This window comes from Chroicocephalus ridibundus, chromosome 2 (genome assembly GCF_963924245.1).
Source record: "Chroicocephalus ridibundus chromosome 2, bChrRid1.1, whole genome shotgun sequence".
Lineage (NCBI taxonomy): Eukaryota > Metazoa > Chordata > Aves > Charadriiformes > Laridae > Chroicocephalus > Chroicocephalus ridibundus.
This window is the reverse complement of record NC_086285.1, coordinates 145,920,715-145,945,276: the sequence shown is the minus strand read 5'-3', so window position 1 is coordinate 145,945,276 and position 24,562 is coordinate 145,920,715. Positions and strand designations below refer to the sequence as shown.

General features: G+C 38.3%; 1 protein-coding gene across 1 annotated transcript in view; it reads left to right on the top strand.

Moving 5' to 3' along the window:
• Positions 1-24,562, top strand: part of RGS22 (regulator of G protein signaling 22) — a 66,611-nt gene that overhangs the window by 26,676 nt on the left and 15,373 nt on the right. The window contains exons 10-20 of the mRNA XM_063324039.1: positions 72-233; positions 1,163-1,343; positions 3,016-3,092; positions 3,647-3,752; positions 5,643-5,768; positions 7,318-7,419; positions 13,278-13,472; positions 17,726-17,818; positions 18,341-18,507; positions 21,634-21,796; positions 22,406-22,564. Of these exons, the coding sequence (XP_063180109.1) occupies positions 72-233; positions 1,163-1,343; positions 3,016-3,092; positions 3,647-3,752; positions 5,643-5,768; positions 7,318-7,419; positions 13,278-13,472; positions 17,726-17,818; positions 18,341-18,507; positions 21,634-21,796; positions 22,406-22,564 (1,531 nt within the window). The remainder of the gene's footprint in view (positions 1-71; positions 234-1,162; positions 1,344-3,015; positions 3,093-3,646; positions 3,753-5,642; positions 5,769-7,317; positions 7,420-13,277; positions 13,473-17,725; positions 17,819-18,340; positions 18,508-21,633; positions 21,797-22,405; positions 22,565-24,562) is intronic.

The window sequence follows — 24,562 nt, the reverse complement described above, 5'->3', positions numbered from 1 at the left end:
GCAGGATGAACTGTAGTTAGTTCTGTATAGCGTCTGATACATGCTTATGTGACTATTTTTGTTGACTCGAGGCAACTAAGTAAGATGAAAAAACTCTATCTGCTGAGCAGTGGAGACTATTTCCTCAGTCCAGAAGTGTTACTCCGACTTGATCTACTGCATGGAGATCAGTGGAATATACAACATTTAAGACAGATTCAGCCTGAAGTATTGAAACCTCTACTTCTTTACTGGTATGAAAAAAATGAACATGAACTAAGATTCTATTGTTTAACAAATTTCCCTTTTCTTTGATAAGCCTATTAGGTTTATTTCATCTCACTTATCCCATTGCAATTATGGGAAGCAGTGTCATTGTAAATACTAGCAGATGTTGCCTCTGAATTTTTAGTTGAACCTAAACTACACTGTGATCTGCTGAGAAGTCAGGTAGATCTGTCTTACTGAGCCTTTGTTATTTTACTGCCAGAGCATCTGAGCTACTTTGTGTATAGCTGCCTTGGATACCATTCAACTAAGTTTCACTGTAGAGAAATCCCTTCTGGCACAGAAGGTTAATTCTGCCCTAACCTATTCCCCATATTGCCCTTCTCAAGTTTCTGAGGATGCTCTGTGTATACCTCTATGTGGAATTTGACCCTGAGACTTTACTGTTCAATGTCTGTCATACAAAATACCTTTTACATATTGACAGTTTAAGCGAGGATACAAATTACAACCTGTTTCCAAAACATAAGCTAGATTTTTGAAGGTCTCTCCTCCCTAAGGGGAATCAATAAATTGCAGGCATAAAAAAATAACTGCAATTGTGAACTTTGCTGTGGGACCTCATGAGAGGTGTGATCTATGTCCTGTGACCTACAATCCTTTTCTATTCTTTGCTGTAGGATGGACGGAGCATATCCTACTGCAAACTCATACAAAGGCAACTATGTAATGGTGCAGAATTTGCAACCTAAGTTTATTTATGTGTCTCTTGGTTTTAGATTTGCAAGACTGCAATGTCTAAACATATCTCTAACACTAACTGATTTTTAATTCTAGGTGCATCCAGCACCATATCTTAATACAGTAAAAACCACCAAGGGAAAAAAAAAGAAACAAAATAGTCTAATATTTCATGTTCTGGGAAAGTTGTACTTACTAGCGTTTTTATCCCTAGGGGTCCCAGATTTTGTGTGACTCATTCAACAGCAATAGAAACTGCCAGTGCAAAACTGAAGCTCTGGCACACATGCCAAGAGAGACCAAGGGTGGACATTGATCCTTTTCCACAAATGGTATCATTGCTACCATTGACACCTAAGTCTTGCATGCCTAGGACACCACCTTCCCTTCCTCAGGTAGGTAGGATCACAACATTGAAAAAACAAAGCCTTGCCCCATCAAAAACAATGATAAAGCTCCTTGAATTCAATGGAACAAGAATATGGTACTTCGTTGTTAGGAAGTCAAGTTTTAGCAATGTGGTCTGTTGCAAATGGTTATGTATAAAAATGCATCAAATTTTTACTATACTTTGTGCAACAAGTTGCTACAAATTGAGTCAAATTATCTTCTCAGTTATATTCTGGCTATTTCAGAAGTTTTTTGGATAGATATTTTAGCTCAAAATTCTCAGAACTGCAAAATTATGGATCTAGCAGCATAGATTCTGTTCTTCAACCAGCCTTTTTTAAATCCAGAGTAATTCTTTCAACTTCACTGCAGTTACCCTGAATCTACCTGTCATGTTTGTAAAACGTGTAGAGTTCTATTCATTTTCTATCACTACAGCCCTTCAATCAGCTACAGAGGGCCATGAGCCACACAACACAGACCTTTTCAGAGCTTGTAGCTTGCCAATCAGTTTTGAGTCTTTTGTTCCTTGAAAGCCTGATTTTGAGAGGTAACTGCAATGAAAGCTGCAGGTTTTCAGCAACACAGTGTTAAGTCTCAGGACAGAAGGTACTTGGAGAATGTGAATCAAGACTGTGGTTCCAGTATCAAGAACTGGATGGTCTATGCCACAGATCTGTTCACACACACCTCTATTACTTTCAGTTGGATAGTTTTAGAGTACAATTATATTTTTTAAAAAGCTAATTCCTGGAGATAATGGAGGAAAAACAGTGGGAAAGATTTCCTGTTCAAAAAAAGCTGGGTTCAGGAGCCAGATTCCCGCTGATCACAGCAGGAATGGGAGCCAGAAGCAGCTGCCTCTAACAGAGACCTGTTCTGGCTTCACAAGGTGCGCTAATGACCCAGGACTTGCTATAGGTCAGGCAGACAGGATCCTAACTCTGCAGGTTTTCCAGACCCTGTGGAGTTCAGCACTTGAAGAAAACTGTGATCTGGCACCCACGAACCTCACACAATCATCTGATGGACCATTTCTTGCTGCTTTTCTTCTTTTCTTTTTCTTTTCCTTTTTTTTTTTTTTTCTGTGAGAAATCTGTACTTTTGAATCTTCCAGTTTCACTGTGCTTGCAAGACTTCAGAAAAAGCAGCAACTTTGAATTTCTGAGGGCACTCTGAATGCAACTGGTGTCTCCAAAAAGTCATAGCGTGATTTTGTTCAAAATAAGTCAGTGATGTGTAGCAGAATGCCCCCTTTCTCTCCTAGTCTGAGTGATTGTATCTGTCTTACAGTGAGCTACTTAAGGTAATATTAGTAAAGATTCACAAAATATGTTCACATCCTCTTTAATTCTGTACAAAGTGCATGTAACATTTCTACCTGTTAAAAATGTAATTTTTAAACTATAGGGGTTATAAAAGTGTGCTGAAAACTCTTGCAAGATATTCAGAGAAGCTTTTTTGCAATTTGCAGTTTTACATATTGTGATTGACAAGGAAAATGAGACCTGAAAACCCTTGAATGTTTTTAAGTAGTTGTTGAGAACATCTTAAGAAAACACAAAGCTAGAAAATTAATCTGAATTGCCTTATTTTTTCTGTTATGTCTTTTAGAAAAGTAGAACAAGCTCACCATCAACTTCATCAAAACGAGCTACGCCAAATTTCTCTTTGAAGAGATCATCAAGATTACCACCTACCCTGCCACCAAGTCAGAGCCCCCGAAATGATGACATTTCTAGCAGTAGAAAGTGGTAAGTACCAAAGTCTTGTACGTCTTGTACGTACTTGTACGTCTTTCTGGACACCAATATACTTCAAATATTTATGAAAGGCTTTTAGATCCTACTGTTTTCATGAATAATTTTCTTTAATACAATAATCTGCTTATTGAAGCACAGTTATGGTACAGATTGCGTGCATGGAGAATTCCTCCCTGCCTGATTAGTTTCTCATTTGTTTGTGCCACAAGACAAAAGGGTTAATTTCTCCAAATACAGTTGTTTTACCTTCTCTTGTATAATTGTTGATATTATTTACATACCTGCATGCATTTCTATTCTTTTAACCTGTCTCAAGCACTTGTCCTAAAAGATATGCCCTGTCAGTGATTTCCACAGGGCCACATGAAAAAGTATTGCTCTATATTTTTTACTTTTATTATAAATTTGAACTCCATGTACTTTTTCCTCTATTATTCGCTATGTCATTTTACCTCTCATGCCCCTTCTTAGCTGTTTATTTTATAAGCAGTCCTAGTTTTTTTTTTTAAATAGGTATTGAAAATGTTGTTTGTTTGTGGATCTAGGCCAAAGCCAGTGAGCAGAGACATGATTCATTGCTTGGCTTTGGATGCCACCAAGGACTCAAAATACCAGGGTCATAGAAAGTACACCTATGCTGAGCTGCTCCCGGTAAGTAGCGCTTGAAAACGTTAGTTGTCCTGAATCATGGGTTAAAACACTTTATTCTGTAGTATTAAAGGGGAAGTAGGCAACAAAGGGGAGAAATTTGTTTGATTATGTGAATGTCAATGCTATATGCAGAGGTATAATCAAAATGTCAGCATTTTCTGTGTGGTATCTGTCACCTATTCGATAGGAAATCATGGCACATACAGAGGTTTGTTTTCACTAGAAAGTGTTGATCTTTTCCATGGTGACCGTGTGTTCAGTAGGCTATTATGGAAAACTCACTGCATAAATGCTTCAGTGGAATTGTTGCCTAGGAAAGTATACCAGACTTACAGTGAAAACTGAATCTGCCCTATAAAGTCATTAAAATAGCAAAATTCAAAAGAGGAAAACGCTTCACTTGTACAACTCTTCTTTATTGCTTGTGTATTTCTTTCTTTTCTTTGTTGAATTATTGCCTGCTAGGCAGGCCCTCAATCCTGCAAACCTCAGGAGGGACGGGCTGCACAGAAGAGCCTTTTCTCAATAGCTGTTAAAATGCTGACAAATTGAGCACACGAGGTGTCAAGATTTGGCAATTTAAAATGTATACAAAACTTTTCACACTTGTGTTCTCGAAACAGCCTGCAGTTTCACCAATGTATTGATAACCATGGACTCCCAACTGAAAAAAACCCGACATATTATGAAATCTGGGCCTGTTTGCATATGCATGGAGTTTGCTGATCACTTGAGCACGTGATTGTTTGTTTTGTTTTTCACATCAAAATTATAATTTGTTTATTACTTCATTAGGATCATTTTACTTCTTTGTTAGTTTTGACATAAGAAAAAGCTAGTCTTTGCAATTAGGGGACATTTGCAGTTAGAAACTTACATTAAGGCAATGTTCACATCATGAACTATTAGTTTTTATACACCTTCACCATGCAGTTTCCCTCTGGCTGAGGGAGGAAAATACTATCCATTTACACTTACAAGGCTAGACTGGAACTTACAGTCAGGACACCAAATTTTGCCATCACAAATACAGTGCAAAGGGAGTGCAGGGATCCATAGTTTAACTTCATACTGCGGAGTGGGATCTTCCTGCTCTGATTCAGAATTCTGGCTTCCTCCTGCCCTTCTCCATCCCTGTGGTTGCTTGGAAAGAAGCTGGTTGTCAGCCACCACGCTCATGTGCTCCTACTTCTGCTATTAGAGACAGCAAGTCAGCCAAAGTTCCTCTCTTGTGATCAGCAGAAGCTAATTAACTGGTTTGTACTCTCCTCTGGTTTCTCCGTGACCATTGTCAAAATGGATGTATTCTTCCTCAAATGCTCCAGGAGCTAGCCACAGTAAAGGGCATGGGTGCCCTCTCCCCTAAAATGCTCACGATTTTGATGCTGATGTCAGTGCTGTAACCCCAGGAGACATATCTTTTGTTCCACAATAGCTAAGCATTTTGAGGCTTGACCAAATAACCACCTGTTAACTTCTGTTGGTGCAAAACACAGTAGCCTAAGCTGAGACAACTTTTGACAGCTAAGTGATATGGTTTAGTATCATTGGAATTCCCTGGATTTGGAGATAAGGAATTAATGACAGAATTAAGGCCAGGTTTGTTTTTCTGTTTCAAGTATCGAGGAACCACGTAAGGGATGCTATGGTCATTTTGCTACGCTGCATGCCTTCAGTCATCAGACTTATTCCACTGGATGTGAATAGTTAGTGGGAAAATGGTATGGAGAGCTATGATCAATTGCATATGTAGTAGAAAATGGAGTGTAGTTTCTTGGGACGAAGATACTAATTGAATACACTGCATGGCCCTCCATTGCAATGTACTGACATTTGAAAATAATGAAAGCCTGTTATTCCTTGCTGTATAACTATATTTAATTTGTCCAGGGGAAAAGTGCTGCTGGCAGTGTTGTCTTAGGGGGATCAAGAATGGAAAGCATGCTGCAGTCTCTTTATTTGGAGAACAGAGCAGGCTACTACTTCACACACTTCTGTGAGAAGTCAGGGAATAAGGTATGAGCATTTTCCTACCCTGTGATAATTTAGTCCACAATTGACTGAATGCCAAGTTATAGAGGGCAGCCAGACTGAAAAAAAAATGGAGAAAGAAAGATTGATGACTGGATGAATTATTACTGGTGAGACTCTGATCCCTCAACAACAATAAACTGTTCATGTGTATATTCAAACTAATGACAGGTCTTAACCAAGCTGTCAGATCCTAACTGTCTCAAACCTATCGGAAATCTGATTGTACCATCAGGGATAAAAAAAGACTAATCATTTTAAAAAACTAGCCTTAACTTGGCAGAAAAAATGAGGTCTTAACCCACAAAAACATTTTTTAAAAAGATGGAAAATCTGCTATGCTATTACTCACGATAATCTGCCTCCTTCTTACTTGTTGGGTTAGCGATGTCCAAAATCTCCAATGTTTTAAAAACGTTCTTCTGCTTCCACGAAGCTTCTTGGATTTCTGAGAAACATAACACTATTTCTTGTCTGCAGTCAGCAGATCCATCATTCATTGCTGGGTGTAAATTGAGGATTGGTTGGAACAAGTTATGAATCTGAGTCAGTGTTTAGTGGCTTTGCAGAAAAATTGAGTCTTTAGGGGCGATTTGAATGCAATCAAGATGGACATCTGTTTCACCGCTGGCACAACCCAGAATCCAGCAGCAGTAGCTAGAAATGCCTTTGGCTACCAGAAGTCAAGAGCCAATTTTTTCAAAGCTGAACGCCTTCAGCTAAAAACGTTAAATGTGTACAGATAGAAATCTAAATAAAAGTAACTTATTTTTTCATTGGAGATATGTACCCACCTTTTCAGGTGCCGGACTCCTTTGAAAATTATTTGCCTAAGGTTTTATCTACAACTGTGGAGCCTATTTCACTCATACACCAGCTCTGGCAGGCTACAATTTGTGGAATAAAGTTCCCTGTCCCTGTCTTTTTGGAACACTTTAGTCTCCAGTGATGTGGGTTTCAGGGTACATTTAAGATACAAACTCCATTAGCACAAGACTAAACCAGAGGACTTGGGGAAAGACCTAGACTCCTTCTTCTGAAAGATCTTTTTGATGTTTGTTTGAATTTATGAAATGACACCAATACTCTGTGCCTCAGAAATGCATGTAATAAAAATGTAATCATAGTCCCAGTAACATATGTCAAGTACACAATATTTAATTGTTTTGGTTATTGCAGCAAAATGCTATTTCACCATGGCACAAATTCTGCGCGTCCATTATCAGCATTTCTTCTTCAGTGCTGGCTTTATGCCACTGAGATGTGGTTACTCTTCAAATGTTAACTACAATGTTAACAATTTTAATGGCCAATTATGCATAAAGGATACAATAAAAGATACAGTATCACAGTGACGATGCCATTAAATATGTTGTCCTTCTGCCAGTATGTAAGAGAAGATTAAATCCGTCTTAAATTGAGCTTGATTTATGATGACCCCAAGGAGCTAAACAATTACTTGAATTGGAAAGTCAACCTTTTATAAAGCTGTGATATTTGGGTAGCAATTACTTACAGTATTTTTCATCTCTAGTTGTGGAAGAACAGTGCGTACTTTTGGTTTGACCTACAGGCTTATCATCAGCTTTTCTACCAAGAAACTCTCCATCCTTTTAAAATACGCAAGCAAGCTCAAGTAAGTTGTAAATAATGTGTTTTCCCTTCACAAGTACATTTGTTCATTTATTTTCATAAATACATTTGTTCTTTGTAAAGACTGAAAAGTAGATAGAAAGTAGAAAAGTTTCCAAATCTTGACAACCCACACCAAAGTAAATCTGGGTTGTGGACAATAAAAGAAGCTGTTTGGATTTTTTCCATGGAAGTTCTTTATTTAAATGTTAATCATGCATAGTTTGATTTTTAGGCTGTGCTGCCTGTTCCCAGTTTTATCTATTATACTCAGTTTGCCTAATCTCCCCTTTGCTACTCTGTGTCATATTTGGAAACCGCGTAGTATTAACATCAGAGATAATATATTTTTCCAAATCACCTAATTGTGCTGTACCTTCCCTTCCATCTCTTGTGTGGGTTAGAATTTCAGGTCTCACAGTCCAGACCCCAAATAATGAGTCATGAAAATGGATCCTTCAGTTGTCAGTCCTGTTTTATTTTTTCTGATTATGCACTTTTCGCAGTTGTCTTCCCCTCCCCCGCCCCGCCCCCACCATTTGATCTTTAGACCTTCATTTACTGTCAATTGGAATGGATATTTCCTATAAATGAGCATTCTTAATTGAGCATGCATTTTAAGTCAGGGAATAAAACAAAGTGAACTGGGTCACCACATGGGTGCTGATGGCTGTCACCAACTGCAGAACAGTCTGATATTGCCAGGGAAGGAGGCTGCAGCAGTGGTATATAATTAGAAGAACACCAAGCAACTTTTAGAATCACTTTGTGAGACTTCAGTCTGTTTTTCCTCTGTAAACCTTGTGTAGGAGTATATCCTATCTGCATATTTCAATATATGCTGTAATAGAGCAAAGCTACTTCACATGTCACTGGAACAAATAGCTGTAGAGAGCAGTGGAGAATAATCTCTTTGTATGGCTTTTGTTACTGAGCATCTGGATTTCCTTGAATTTGTCTTGTTTTCCTACTTGGAGATTTTACTGGGGCAAATGACAGAATTTTGCATATTTGTCCAGAATTCTCACCTGAATTGTGTTATTTGTACAGAAACTCCAAGCAGAGGCTGAGGGACGGATTCCTCCCTCTCTCCTGTCATGCATTGGCTGACTTGAACTGCTGCCCTATTTAGTTGTTTTCCCCTCCACCTCTACTTAAAGCCAGAGGCTGAGGGCAACCGACTGCACCCCTCAGGCAGTCTGTCTCCTGTATCTGCCCAGGCCTGTTTGTGGCCAGGGACCCTGCTCGCAACAGGCGTGTAAGTTAACTGTATCTAGACGGTGTCTTTATTCTCCGATATGTTTTGTTGCAGGCCAAATCTTAGGTTATGGTCCATGGTGGTTTTCAATTTGGTTTCATTTCACACCAGTTCACACTCTTTCTGCAGCGATTGCATGGCTGAAAATTAAGGCCCAGGTCATTTTTTACTTATCTTATTTCCAGTGCTGGCCTGGTGGTGACAGCAGAACATCGTGCAATCAGTGTTACCAGGCAATTGCAGTGTGCTACACACACATAGCCATTAAAGTAAATACATCAAAACGAAATATGTGAGACTGTTCCATTAGCACAACTAACAGCTGAAATGTAACATAACAAATCAACACATGTGCTGCAACATTTGGTATCATTCTCAAGCTTGCCTTTTAAGGCTGCACAAAAATTATTCTTGTTTTCATTGGAACATGGTAAAGAGTCAATCTGCATCCAATCTACAAGGTTTGCTTATGGAAGAGATGCCTTCCCAAATTCTGCGCTCACCTTTGGCACAATAAGATAGTAATTCCAAATACTCCTAAGAGAATGTGGATCAGATTCGCACAACACATTGTCATATATATTTAGCTATTTATTACAGAAGGAGACATCCAAAGTATTCTGTATGTGTTCTGCTTGCTTCCTGTTAGAAAAAAGAGCAAACCTGGATTGCTGTCTATCTGCTAGTCATTGTTTCATTTGTTAGGCATTTTTATCTCAGCTTTAGGATAGTAAGAAAATGCATTCCAAGGTGTATATTCATTCATCCAGGGAAACAAACTACAGTGAGAATGAAGTCTGATGGCTAAGAAAAACGATAAGTACCGGTAAACATCCAGGAACATATATGGTTATTCACTATAAACATATTTTACACAGGAGTGTAAAATAAATTGGGAAAGAAAAGCAATAAAGAAACAAATATTATATTTTCTGAAAAAATAGTTATTTAGAGTTAGAAAATTTAATACAGTCATGGGAAGTACAATATTTTAACACAGGAATCAATTTAGGGATTTAGGGAGTTATCATTACTGTGAACTTTCAGGGTCAGACACAAGATTTATGTTAGTGGAAAGTGATGATGGGGGTTAAGGCAGTTTAGCCTTTCCATTTAAGGCCAGCCAGTGCATTGTACTCTTCCATCATACGATTCTGTCAAGCAGCTGCACAAGCTGCTCATTTAGATCAGAGCAGTATCCATGCCTTTGGGCAACGATACAAAGCACCTGGACTTAAATCTTTTTCACGTTTCTTGCTTCACTCTAGTCATTCTGAGAATGCTTACCAAAGCCTTCTCATCTGGAGATGAATTCACACCAAAACCCAAGGCCTGGACAATCCCTGATTTGGAAAGTCATAAATGAGGCAAAAGTCTTAATCTGAATTTCCTAAGCATTTCCTATCTTCAGATTTGTGCCATTATAAGTAATTTCAAGATGCAACCTTTGACCAAATTTCCAGATAGGGTTTTGTGTTCAATCCATCACTTGGAAATCCATCACTAGGAAAATTCTTTGCCTTTTACAAAAGGAACAAAACACTGAATAAATGAAGTATGATGTGCACTTGATGTCACATGCTTAAGATTTTTGTATTAAATTGATAACTTTTAAGTTCGTTGATTTCCTCTTGATCCTTTAGAAGGCTGGCCAATACAACAGTTTCACTATTTCGCTGAGATTCAGAAAACCACAAGACTTCCACGACATGGCAGTCAGAAAAGGCTATGAACATTTCTTTTTAAAGGACACAATGTATTTTCTCCTTATATCTCGCTGACCTCATTGCCCAATGTTGAAAGCTGCGAACACAGACACTTTTCCTCTCTTTTGGCATGTCTAGAACTCTCTGCAGTTGGTTTTCCTGCAGCCCTTGCATTGAGATCAGTGCAGACCTGCAGATGCACCTGAACCCTCAGGAAGGGACACAGGGATGAAAGCTCCCTCTCATTTCTCCCCTATCCACAAGTGCATGCATTCACTTTGTCGCTTTGTGATGCTATCTTTTTACTTGGTGGGTCAAATCCCATAGCAATGGATTCTTACAAGAATTTAGGCAAAAAGATGGCATCATCCCAAATCCTCAGACACCGTAAATCTGCATCCTTCAAAAGTGAAGAGGCCATCCTGATTACAGCACTGAGGGTCTGGTCCTTTGAGTTTGGGAAAGTGCACTCCTACAGCTATCTTAAACACCTCTAAATTTCTGCTTCAAATGTATTACCAGCCCTAACTATTTTTTCTGGACAAAAATGTCAGTTACTATAATCCAGTCTTGCACATGAAATTATACAGGACTGGGGGCAGTTCTGCAGGTAGAACAGCTTGCAAAGGCAGTCCCTAGTATGGCAGTATATTAGGACAGTGTTTGTGTGAGCAGATTGTAAATAGTTTTTGGACAAAGCTTCCTTAGTCTGGGCAATTTCTGACTCTATAGGCTGCCTTTTTTTGTCATCTCTAAAGAAGAGTAGCAAATATACTCAAGTTAACCAATTTCATACAAAATCATAGGCGAAAGAAGAGTTCCTCCCAGGAATCTTGTGGAGTGTTTGTTTTGATTTTATTCATAAAAATATGCTAAAAATGATCAGCCTTTTAAGGAAATCGGTTAAATGTGTGTTAAAATATCAAGGACCTACTTCGGACTTTTTTTTCATCAATTTACAGATCCTTTGTGTGGTTTCATGAGTCATAACAGGTGGAGCGATGTAGCCCTAATGACAAATAAAATGGTTAACCCCTCTTTAAAAGCCTATTTTTAAAGATACCACATCTTTATATCATTGGACTGCTCCCTACTAATTTGGCTATTTTGTATGTTAAATGTTTTGGATCAGACTGGAACATGATGTAACTGAAACTTTACTAGTGTTAGGGTTCTTCGAAAGAACTTCCAACTTTCGAAATCACTATGAATCTAATTAATGCTGTCTCTTTTAAATTTAAATGTATTTGGTGATTTGCTGAGAAGGGCATAATTTAGGATAAGTGAGGTCTTGTTCTTCAGCCAGGACTCTTCCTGTGCATGTCCTCATTCTTTGACCTTACCCTTACACTTGGGGTTCTTTATTGCACTAATAACATGGGCCACAATAGCCACAAACTGTCTTTGCTTTCAGTGATTAGATCTAGGTAGAAAGTGGCTGGAATCCTGCATAGACAGTAAATATAGTAATCATAACAAGTTCTAACTGGGGGATTGACGTCAGCCATCATAGCCCTGTATTCCTCAGTGACCTGATATCGGAAGAGTCTAAAAGGTCTGTTTCAAATTGTTGAGGTCCAAAATAATGGGGATGTAGTCTGGTACTGTTGCTGTTTGAAAGAAAGAGTCTAATAAATCAGAATTTCATTTAAAACACACAGAAACACAATTAATTAATATACAAAAACATTCTCCCACTGTGCTTGAAATCTAAACACAAAAGTGTTTTATTACTGATTGAACACAGAGTAAATGTATTATTTTTTTCTTTTCTACTGCCTTGTACATCTGATAGTTACAGCTGGATCTTAGCAACTTAAGGAAAATGAGAATTATCAGAAACCTGCATTCTTCATTGTCAAAACTGTGTGATAATAAATAGTGAAGATGGGCTCCTCAGTGCCATCTTAGAGAGGAATTCTGATTTATGCTACTAATCTTATCCCCTGACCACATGTTTGAAAATTAGTTAGACTTTGACAATATGTAGAAGAGAAAACATTTATAAATATATGAAATTTATTATGGCAACATCATGATGTATTAGAAAGATAGATTCTTCTTCCAAGATATTGCTGGAAGAAAGTGTTTGTTTTTTTTTTTTTTCTGAGTTTTCAATGTTCTTTTTCATAGCAATTTATGAAACATTTGAAAAACAAGAATTCGACTTAAGGGACTATTTGGAAAAAAAATCCTTTGAAATAAATAAAAATATTACTCTATGCTTCAAGAATGAGCTGCAAGGGAGAAGGAAACATTCTCCAGGTTCAACTTTCTTCTTTTTGTAGATGTTGAATGGCAAACTCTGGGCTTCATAAAGAAGAATATTGTAATCCTTGCTTTGGTAAGGATTTAGACCTCAATTGTGCAGTGGTATCTCCTGTTATGGACTCTGCACCATGATGGAGTCTCACCAATGTGAAAGAACTGTGCAAGAGAATCTCCACACAGAACGAAATCTTGTAATTTTTCATTAATTTTAACCCTAAATTTACAAATTCTCTTCTATTCAGAAGTAAGACTCCTTCACAAGTTGGCCCAGCGCATATTCTGCAAAACAGCAATGCAACTTCATGAGGAATGCAGTTGCCGTAATGACTGTGGTTATCTGAATCTAACTAAGAATCAGCCATGTATCTCCAAGCAAAAACTACATTTTGTGATCTAACCATTTTAACAAATAAGAGTATAAATGGCAGGGAGGTCAGTTATGGCAATAACTGAATTTTGGACAAAATAGTAATATTGGTAAAAAAAAAGGCAGGTGTAACTAGATATATGTTCAGAATACACAGCAAGGCAGTGGGAGACAAACATGCATCAATTCTCTCCTTCAATGTATTGTCGCCATTGGAATGGATGATGGCTAAGAAACAGTTTTCTTCTGGTTTTTTGTAGTTCCTTTATGCAACCTACATTGCCCCATCTGCCAGTATGGACATTGGACTTCATCAGAGTAAGAAAAACATTATTTATCAGAAAATTGACCCAGCTTTTGAGGATCTTTTTGACCCAGCAGAAGAATATATTCTCACTGTTCTGCTAGAACCATGGATGAAGATGGTGGAAGCAGACAAACACACATACGGAAAGGTAACTGATCTGGATGACACTCTGAAAAATTCTTATGTCAGGGAAAAAAATCACAAGAGCCTTCATATGCAACCAATTTTACATTTATAGGCAGGACGTGAGAAGTATTATGGGATGTTTTGTTCACCCACTCTTTTCTATGCTGATGGGTGGAGTAGGCTGATCTTCCTGTGGAGAGCAGACTTCCCATCTGAAAGGAAGGTTCAGCCTTCATAGACCCCTTTCTCTGTGAATTAGGGAAGAATGCATCTTGCTATGGCAAAATTTCCCTTTGCACTCAGGAGGTGTCACGTTTCTGCAATCTTACCATTGATCAAAAGTAATTTTCTTATGATGGATTGCCCACAAGCCTTCTATGCTTTTAATGGTAAGCACAAAATAAGCTGGGTTTCTAGAGTGTCAGTACAGTGATGCTAGGTCCATATTAATTGTATCAAGTACTTCTTGGTGTTTAGAATTCAAGTGTAGCTACTGATTAGCATAAGAGGAAATGTGATATGGTGATACAGCTGTATTTCCCCAAAACACTTTTTAAATAGCTGCCCTGCTGTGTAAGGTTTAACTGCGTCCTGCAGGCTTCCTGAAGTAGGGGGCTCAGTGATATACTCCCAGAAACCCTCTGAAGGCTTGAATTGAGCAGGCTCAGGCAGGTCAGAGGAGATGGCTGCAATCCTGACTCTCCTTTCGACAAATAAGAACAAGAAATGGTGGAGGCAGTGGTGGATGCTGTGGCTCTCTGCTCTTTGTAAACTTACCTACATGTTACCAGCTGTAGCTCAAACTTCTAATGCCAAGTCTTCAACATCTCTCTCTTGGATATGGAAGGAGAAACTGGCAGTGAGGAATCAGGAGTTGAAGGGCAGGAAGTTAGTTCTTGTTCCTGTTTTTCTCCACTATGACCTTAGATGAAGCACCTCCATTTTTACAGGAAATACCATCACTTACTGCTGATACAGTATGCATGTATGCATTGCCCCCTGCAAAACATTTTGAAACTCTTTTGCAGAAGTTTTGTAATACAGTGTATTTTTGTTACCATATGCATGTATGAACAATTAGGAGAACAGATACCTAAAATCAAAGTTGAGAATGATCTAAGCCTATTAAGTGGTGGCCAGTATTAAACACTTAAGAACAGAGTACAAGAATAGAGAAAAACCATACAGCAGTACTGCCAGCTACAGCACTTTGCAACTGAGGAGGTTCATGAAGCAGAGGTCTTATCCATGTTTTTGTGTTTAAGGGTCTTTGATGAGGTTTTTTTTTCCCCATGGGTTTATGTAAACATGTCTTGAGTCATTTTATATCTTCAGCCTCACTGCAGTAGAGGGTTCCACAGTTTAATCATGCAATAGGAGAAAAATATGCTTATCTTGGTTTGTTTGCAAACCCCTCCCTGAAAATTTCACCTGGTGCCCTAGTTTAGTATGTCATGAGGAACAGTGAACAATTGTTATCTTGTCATATTCTTGATGTTGTTATGCTTTTACATGTTTCTGTTGTATCCCACTTCAATTATATCTCCTTGAAACTCAAGAATCCTAGGCTATTTGACCTCTCCTCTTAGAAAAGGCGTTCCATACCTTTGTTACACTTATGACCCCATCTGTATCTGTTATTTCATATTCTTTTAACGAGATGCAAGCAGTACTCAAGATCTGGATGCACTAAAGATTATTCAGTGGCAGAATCATGTTCTCTGTTCTGCTCTTTGCTCCTTTTCTAATTGTTCCTATGATTCTAATTGCCTTTTGACTCCTGGTGAACTCTGAGTGGATGTGCAAAATGTAAGCTAATAGCCATTGCAATGATTCCAAGATCTCTTTACTAAGTAATAACAACTAATGGAAAGCCCTAATTTGGAGCTCACTGGAATGACTTAATGTTTATTGTCATTGAATTCAGCTGCCCTTTTATCATGCAGATGGTAAAGTGTCCTGAAATCCTGCAGCTTTTCACAGTCAATTTAATTTTTTGCTCTGTGGAATCCTTTTGCAAACTTTGTTGTCTCCTCTCTCACCTCCTTTTCCAGATAATTTCTGAATGTTTAAAAAAACAACCTCAGCACAGATCCCTGTGAGACTCCAATAGGAACTCCACCCCATAATGAAAGTTATTTATTTCTTTATTTCTTATTTTCTACCTTCTAATTAATTCACAAGGGGACCTTCCTTCTCATCCTCTGATAACTTACTTTCCTTAAGAAACTTTGAAAGTTTGAACATTGAAAAAAACTTACTGAAATGAAATATACTAATCCAAACACATCTGCAAGATATTCTCTTCACTTTTCAGTATCTTTTCTAAGCTTTCAGTTAAATTATTTTTTCTAAGCTATTATTTCAGCTATAATTATTTATGAGCTGCAAAACACCATGTAACTGATCGATGTTTTCATTAATCTAAAATTTTATTTACTTTCTATCAAGCTAATTATACAGTCTTTCATAAATGTGTATTTTCCACGTGTATTATCGATACTAGTTGTCTTGTATCTATAGACAGCCCTCACTGAGTCAAGTCATTGACTCAGCCGAGTATTATACATCATTTTTCTATAAAAAGGACTCTGCTTTTGAATGCTCCCTGAATACAGTGTTTTCATTGCTTCTAGTGATGGAAGAATTCCTCCAAAGTAAGAACTGAAAATATAGTTTTGCTTTAAGTTACTGTGTGTGTCCCTTTTATACCTCCTTGAGTTAACTGAGGCATAATCTATTGCCCTTTCGGTTTAGATGATGCTTTTCTTTGCAAGTGTAGTTACGTGCAGACTTCTCAGTGCCTAATAACACAAACATCTTAATCAGAGCACGAAAAACCAGAACTGAATCCTTTCGAGTGCACAATACATGCACTCGTGAGGAGTTATAATACACAGACATAAACTAACCTGTTCTAGGAGGCACTAGAGTCTCTTTGTACTAGGCGCAGGCTGATGCTTAGGCACACTCCTTCCCAGCACAAAGACAAGGTCTGCTTTGTATTTTGTTCAGTCCCTGGCTCTACTTTTCCCCTTTGTTCCACCATACAGCAGGATATATTTGGCCCATAACGAAAACAAGATATTTTATCAAGAATTAGGTGAGTCCAAAATTGTTTATTTGGGACATGGTCAGTATGTATCTACATTTTTATCTTTAAACGAAACATGAAAACAGGAGAGTTCCTTTTTGTTGTTGACTCTCATCCTGCCTCTATCTGCTTTCTGTTTAAACTTTATGAAAAATGTTCTGAATTATTTTCCTATTTACTTTTAAACTACGTTTTCTTTTAAAGGAAAAAGTACCCAAAAGCACTCTATAACAGTGGAATAGAGTTACGCTGAGCCTGAAGGCATTCAGATAACACGCTGATTAGTGTGGTATTCACATTTAGACAAAAGCGTGATGAATATTACCCTAAAAACTCTCCTCTTTCTTGCACACAAACTCTGGTACAATAAGACCACAGCTTTCTAATCTTTGTAACGGGTGTGTTAATCAGTACAAGCATTGGCTCAATTTTGCTAAATATCCTAAACCCTGCATTTGAATGTTTTAGTCAGCCAAGAGGGTCACCAAACTATTCCTTATGCAGTTACCGATCGCCTGCACATAACAAGGAGAACTGCTCTAGTTATATACATAAGGCTTCTAATTAAGTTAAAAAATACCAATACTTTATGAGTTCTAATTGTGCAGAATTTATTATTTTAAGGCATTACCTGGTATAAAACTAAGGAAGGGGACAAGACTGAAAGCCTGAAAGTTTTCACCTTTATTGTTTAGATGTTATGGCATCTTTCTTGTGTTAAATTTCTGTTTCTGGAAATCTGTGGCACTCTCTCTTTTGACACTGAGAGTCACAGCTTTAAGAGCTGTTTTTCTGCTTCTCAGTGACACTTTGACATACAATTTGCTGCTTTAGGCAATCAGGTAAGTCTGACACAATATACACACTATATTATATACACAATATAATTTAGCAATTTTTTTAATACAAAGTTCTTTTCTTAAAGATACAGTTAGGTTATTTAGTGGTGTTCTGTAGAAATCTCCATGTGATCCTACACAGATCTGAAAATTTTGTTCTACCAGAGCTTTTAATTGAATTTTTTGTCACAAGGATGTGACTTTTAGTGTCTTCTAAAGATCAGTCTTATTACTGGCAAATGTATTCTTTCCTATCCACTGTCACTGGCGAGGTGCCTGTCCAGTTCTCCATCTTTCTATAATGTGTACTGTAGGGATGACATAAGATATTATTTTTATTAGGTGGAGTTGGTGGAAGAAACTCGACAGCTGGACTCCGTGTACTTTAGAAAGCTCCAGGCTTTGCATCAAGAGAGTGGTTCCAAGAAGGATGAGGTAAGACAAGTACCTACTAACAAAAACAAACTCTTTTTCTATCAGAGAGGGTTAACACTTTGAGTATCAGCAATGAAAGACTGACTACACACCAGTTTGGAGAAGCAAGTAGTTCGATTTCTGACATTCATTTTGAGGAATGATTGACAGCCATTGTGTTAATTACAAATACAGGTCTTCTGTCATTTACCTCAACATCAGACCACTGTATGATTGGAGTCAATGAGATAGTTCCCACTAAATGTATTTTGGGCTCTTAATCTGGAGAAAATACCTCAATTTCAAGTAAATTACAGGTATATATTGGTTTATTTGATCATGGAACCTGCGCACACTGGTATGTTTAAAGCAAACATAAAAATAAAGGTGATTAAGAGCTGGAGATTTAACTCAATATATTTTCTTAGCGATCAAAAAAGTGTTATATAGAGACAGAATTTATCTAATGCAAGGATTATTAGACTAAGCAAAATACAGACATGAAAAAAGTAGTTCTGCAAGTGAAATAATTTCTTCCCTCAGAGTACTGTTGCTGACACGGGCCTGTCACCCTGCCCTGATTCTCTCAAAGAGGAGCAGCACTCGCGTCAAGTTCCCAAAGAATTGGCAGGTCCTAATCTGTCTGACCTGATCCACAACACAGAGAAGTTAGAACAGTTCTGGGCTTTTCTTAATGAGCATTCTGCTGGGTATGTTTCTTTGTTATTATTATTTTACCCATTTATAAGTTCACAATAAATCTCTGCTGGCTATCTCAGTGTTCACAGATTTCAGTCTTTTTAAAAAATGTGTTTATATATTTATGAAATACACAGGCACATTGGTCAGAAAACTGAATTGTCTTAAAATTTTGGGGTAAAAATTCTCTTGTTATAACATGACGGTATTACATTTCTGCTTTCATTTTCTGCTTTGATTAGTGGCAAACCCCTGAGTAGAGCACTTAGCCTATAATGAGTAAAAGTTTCTTTTTTTTAGTACAGATTCAATTTAGTACATTTTAAAAATTAAAGCTGGAAGTTATAAAAACGTACAAATAGAATTCAGCCACGTTATTCTCACAGTGTGAGAATAACCACAGTTTTGCATTTGCACTGATCTGAACAGAATTAAGTACCAGCTCACAGTAATACAGTTTATGCAGGGTTTTTGAAAAAGTAAGCCCATTTGTTTAAAAATGAAAATCTAAACAGAAGTTCTAGCAGAAGTAAATGTGAGTTTGCCACCTTCCCCCACACCCCGCCCCCCCCCACCCCCCAAGCCCCACACTAATTTCTATTGTGTTTTTGGAAGAGGCAAATATACTTTTAAAGTAACTGTTATCAAGTCCTTAAATTATCACTTCCTTTAAACTGGGTTCCCATGAGCTGATGCTTTGCATATTGCCTATTGCTTCTAGTCAGGCACTGCTATCATTTTAGATTGGATATTGGTCAGCTTTTTCAAAAGTGTCCAGAGATGGACACCTAGCACAGGATTTTTCTGGCCAAGACTCAATGCCTGGTTATCATCACAGGTTCCCTTTGTAGTCAGAGAGAGAAATACACACTTCTGGACACAATTCTTCTAATTCTGAACGTAACATCTAAAACCAGTGTGGATGGATCATTCCTAAAGATGGCTATTTCTGTTCACTGACTACAAAAAAACTGTAGGTAATGAGTTCAGATGGAGATTCTTATGCTGTGGGTGCCTATGGTCAAGTGACTTCTGAGTTAGTTGTCTAGACCAGTGGTCTCCAAACTTTTTTGATAATGTACCCCCTCGGTAAAAAATTTTTGAGCATGCACCCTCAATATATGTATATTTATTTTTTTATAAATTATATGCTTGTGCTACTGAAGTTCTCATATTTTTTTCCTGCCCCCAATGAATTGTCTCGCACACACCCTGGGGTGCTCACACCCCACGTTGGAGACCACTGGTGTAGAGTTCCTCTCTATCTGGGGAAACGGTAGGAATTGTCAGAGAACAGGTCACTGGCTTGGATGGGGTCCTGGAGAGGTACGCTGAATTGCCTCTGGGACTTGCTGCCTCTCTGTTAATCACAGACAAGTCCAATCTTAAGTGATAGAGCCAGGCGAAATGGAGAAATTTTCTTTTGTAAAAATTCATAATGAAGAAAAACATTTAAATAAGTCTCAGAAAACAGAGCTGGGTCCAGACCTAGTAACTCTGAAGTCCAGCTGGCATGATAAATAAAAATGCTTAATGGTCCTATAAGCTGCAGGGATCCTAGAAATAATGCAGTCTGGAAAACTTCATCAAAAACCAACAAATATGTCATTTGCCTCTTCATCAAAATTTATGGTTCCGTTATTGTCCAATTGCAAATGATCCAAGTTTCAGGAAGGACAGACTGCTGAGTACCTCGGCAGAAATTCTGGTAACAAACTAAACAAAATTCCATTAATTAATATTTTGTTAAATATATAGGATATATTCACACAATTGCAGGACAATTTGTGTTACTTCGGGTTAATGGGTTACCACTCGTTAGTCTTGCCAGACTGACTATGCACATGCTCCTGATCCGTTGAAATGAAAAAGAAGAGTGTGCTAGGATAGGCCACCACTGCAAATGGTTTAAGCTAACACACTTTAAGATTATATATTTTGCTTTTTATATAAGATGGAGACATATTTGATCAGTTGTCATAGGCAGATACCAAGGAGTAACTCCATTAACCACAGTTAACTTGGATCGCTTGCATTTGGGTGAACTTATTCATGTCGTGATGAACTAGCAAATGAAAGAACTTCAGTCTCAATAGAACTTAGGTCTGTAAGGGTCTCAAAAGATTTTAGAAAGAGGGACATCTGTTCTTAAATCAGTCAGATGCTTTTGAAAGTTTTACACATAGACTAACGCTTTGAAAAAGCCAGTTATTAACTGAATGGAAAAGTGAAATAGATTTGTCTGAATTTAATGTTTCATATTTCCTGCTGCAAATACAGTTAATGTCATTGTTAAACTGCTCACAGAACTCCAGCTAATAAGATACTATCAGAAAACAGTCATATGAATTAAACTGAAATTGCAGATATGTCACTTATTCTGTCCTCTGGTTTAAAGCACAAACCCGATAATGTTCCATTAAAGAAAACTTAAATTGAAAGCATACACTCCAATGATTATGAACAATATATAGATCAAGAATTGCATATGGAGATTATTTGTCACCTACTATGAATAACGAAATAAGTAGTAGAATCAGTAATTTATGAAAAGGCAGCCCACAAAAAGCCCCAGAAACAAAATTTATCATAAATTGTTTTTGTCTGATTGACTGCAGACTGACTTAAGCTCTAGCACTTCACACAGGGTAGGAAGGGGGTGATTTCTGGGGCTGATGTTCCCAGCTGTCATCCCTGCTCCTTTCTCAGGCGATACAACGAGGAGGCAGAACAGGGGGTGTCGACTTGTCTCTTGGTGGCTCACAGCCTCTGTACTGCTTCAAATTCTCATCTGTTTCATTTTTCATTCCCTCTGCGAGCTCTGCACTATGGCTCTGGTTCACAGTCCCTGTTGGATTTAGCAGCTGCACATTGAGGAGGTTACTCCTTCCAGGGTACCCCAGAAGGGACCCTAAATTAGATCCTGAAGATGTGTGTTTGATCTGCCTGTTTGGTAAGTGCCATGGTCTCACCAGATGGTACTAGCAAAGAAAAAATGACATAAAATTTCAGTCCAATCTGACCTGGTATTTAGGACTTGAACACTTTGGTGGCTTGTGGTTAAACTAATAACTCCCTAGAATGTTGATGAAATTAACTCAACATTGTAATAACATTCTGTTTAAATTTGTTTGTAGCATGGATCTCATGTGCTGGCTAGATATCGAACAGTTCAGAAAGATGCACCACAAGGATAAAGAAGAAAGGGAGGAAAAATCTAAGGACATTAAAAACAAGTACTTAAACAAAAAATACTTCTTTGGACCCAACAGCCCAGCTACCAGAGAACAACAAGAACAGGTACCAGTTACAAAACTGTTCATAAAGAACAATCATGCTGAATGTGACTGAGATAAAAGTCCATAAGCAGCTTTACTCCAGCTTTTCCCCCTGCTATCTCCTCAAATCTTACCTATATTTTTGCCCAGAAACCTCAATCTATTCTGGTTGTGGGGATCCCCTCCTTCTTGTTCAGACTCTTCCTCCCCCATGCTTACAGAACATCTCCCTCAAACCCTGATCTGAGGCCGCCGCCAGACCATGCACAGCACTTCTCAGAAAAAGTGTGAAAATCAGGCAGAGCGACTTGTTCAGCTTTCTATTTTAGTATGTCAGTAAAGCCACAGACAGCGAGTCTGAGCTGTGGTACTCTGATATATCTTGATACTTAGGAAATTTACTCGGTCAAGCTGGGGTATTATTTGCCAGAGTCTGTATCCTATTATAGGTAGGGACAAATGTAATCTGTACCCTTTTATGAAAAGTACATGTGAGCCTTGGGTAAGCATGCATTAAATGCTTTGCTTACAGTTAAGCTCACGCTTTGCTAAATCAAGGATGTAGAGAGATAAAGGACTTTTGGTATACACAAAAGTTTATGTCATGTGTTATTGTATTTGGATTGCTTAGCTAATGCATTCAGGTGGAGGATGGGGACAAATCCTTCATGATCGACTTTCAGCAGCAGTTCTGCTAGAAATTCAGCAATGCGTCCAGAAGAGATTAGAAAAACAATGGCTGCCGTTGTTCCTGGCAGATGAGCACTACGGGGTGGACGGACAAGCAAAGGTAATTTTTTAACAACAGCAACACATCCAGGCATTGTTTTTTGTTTGGCTCATAATTTACCATTAGGATAAAATGCTTCAGAGGAAAAGAATCCCACAATTCACATTCAGTTTACATTGAAAGAGACGCTCTAGCATGTACAGGTTGAAGCATTTAGCTTGATAATTGTGAAGGCAGTTCCTCTGAAGGCTTAGTCTGGCTGACAGTATTATTGTTAGACCCTAAATCTGAAGGAGCTGGCATTAGCTCTGCTGCCAGCCAGGCTGCCAGGTCAGTAAACTAATCTTTGCTGTAGTGCTGCACTCTCCATATGCCATTCTACCCTAGCCATACACCTGCAAATGGAAGAAATGCTGCTTTGTGTAAAGGATTTGCCCAAGGAGACACAAACACAAGCAAATGAGTGGGCTTCCCACGCTGTATTCTCTCTCTCTCTTACACTGTCCATATTCTCCCATCTGGAGCTGCAGTGCCTGCAGAAATTACTCCAGAACTTGTGAAATTCTGCTGAGTGGGGAGGTTAACTGCTACAAGCCTTGTTTCCAATTGGTTACTTCAGAAAGTTGCCAGAAAATTGGGAACGAGAAGTCTTTCACCTCCTGCTGGCTAATTAGAAAGACTGGAGAATGGACAGAGCTAACACATGCCTTTTATAAGGGTGCCTGTGTGGCTGGGGTCTGTGTAGGGAGATCATCTTGTTGGTGACAGACGCAAAAAGACTTGGTTTTTTGCACTTCCACAAAAGCTCTGAAATGCGAATGTCATAGCAGAAGGGAACTTCACAGTTCTACCAAGTAGACACACAGGCAGACTGCATTGATTCCTAAAACTTGTTTTCAATGATCTTTTTAACATCAAGAAGGTTGTCAGAACTGCATTTGAACTGGACTCTTTTCATTGATTAAAAGCACTGATCAATCTGAAAACTGTAGGTTCTGATAAGGCAAATTGTAATTTTAATAATGATTATGGTAAAATAAAATTTCGTAACCCTCTGCCCTTTTTTACCTGAACTCTGTTTCATTTACGAGCTGTGGCACAAAACCATGTGATGAGGCTAAGTTGCTTCCAGGTCTGGAAGCCAGCTCATGCCTCTTCTTGCACCTGCTGCACTGTGCTGGCAGGGAGAGTAGCCCATGCAGATTGGAAAATGCTGTATTCAACTCTAATAAACAGTTTACAGGAAATACATACTTCTAATGAGCTTTTAGTCTTTTCCTAACTCCATTTATGTCTGACTGCTCTTTTCTATTTCTTACTGCAAATTCAGAGGATGAAAAGGTCCTTTGAAGAATGTATTTTACAAGAAACGAAACCAGATGACATTCTCTACTTGGCTTCATATTTCACAGTGACCAAACACTGTGGGCATGCTACGTAGTCCTTATTCAGAAAATCTGCCCTTGATTTGAGGTGTATTTTTGCTACAAAGAAGCTTCAGGATCAAGCCTGTGTTTCTGATACAGCTGTCCAAAGGAACTAAAAACATTTCATACAAAAAAAAGCTATAGCCCTAAATCTGTTCCCAACATAAGTGGTCACTCAGAACATTATGGGTAAGGTAAACCAGTGGAAGAGTTAGTTTTCTCTAACTCCCCAGTCCTAATGAGCACATGCTCATTTACAGCTGAACAAGGGATGGCGTTCAGTGTGGGTCCACAGCAAGTTTCAGATTTAAAGATCCAAATGACAATATATCAGCCATTCTGCCACTGTGGTTTCAATCATTAAAGGGCTGAACACGAAACAAGAAGATTTAAAAATACAGTTATAATCCTTTGTTCAACCATAGATAAGGGACATAACTGAAGATCTTCCACGCCCAAAACAGGAGAAGACAACTAGGATGTGGAAGGCAAGTGAAGTTTACTGTGTCTCTCGTATCTGCAGTTTTACTGTCTTTTCTGTTTGGACCTTGCACGTCTTTCACAATTTCCCTGCTGACAGTGTGAGGCCCAAATGTAACGCTGTCAAAAGCGGGCATGATTGTATTGGCTA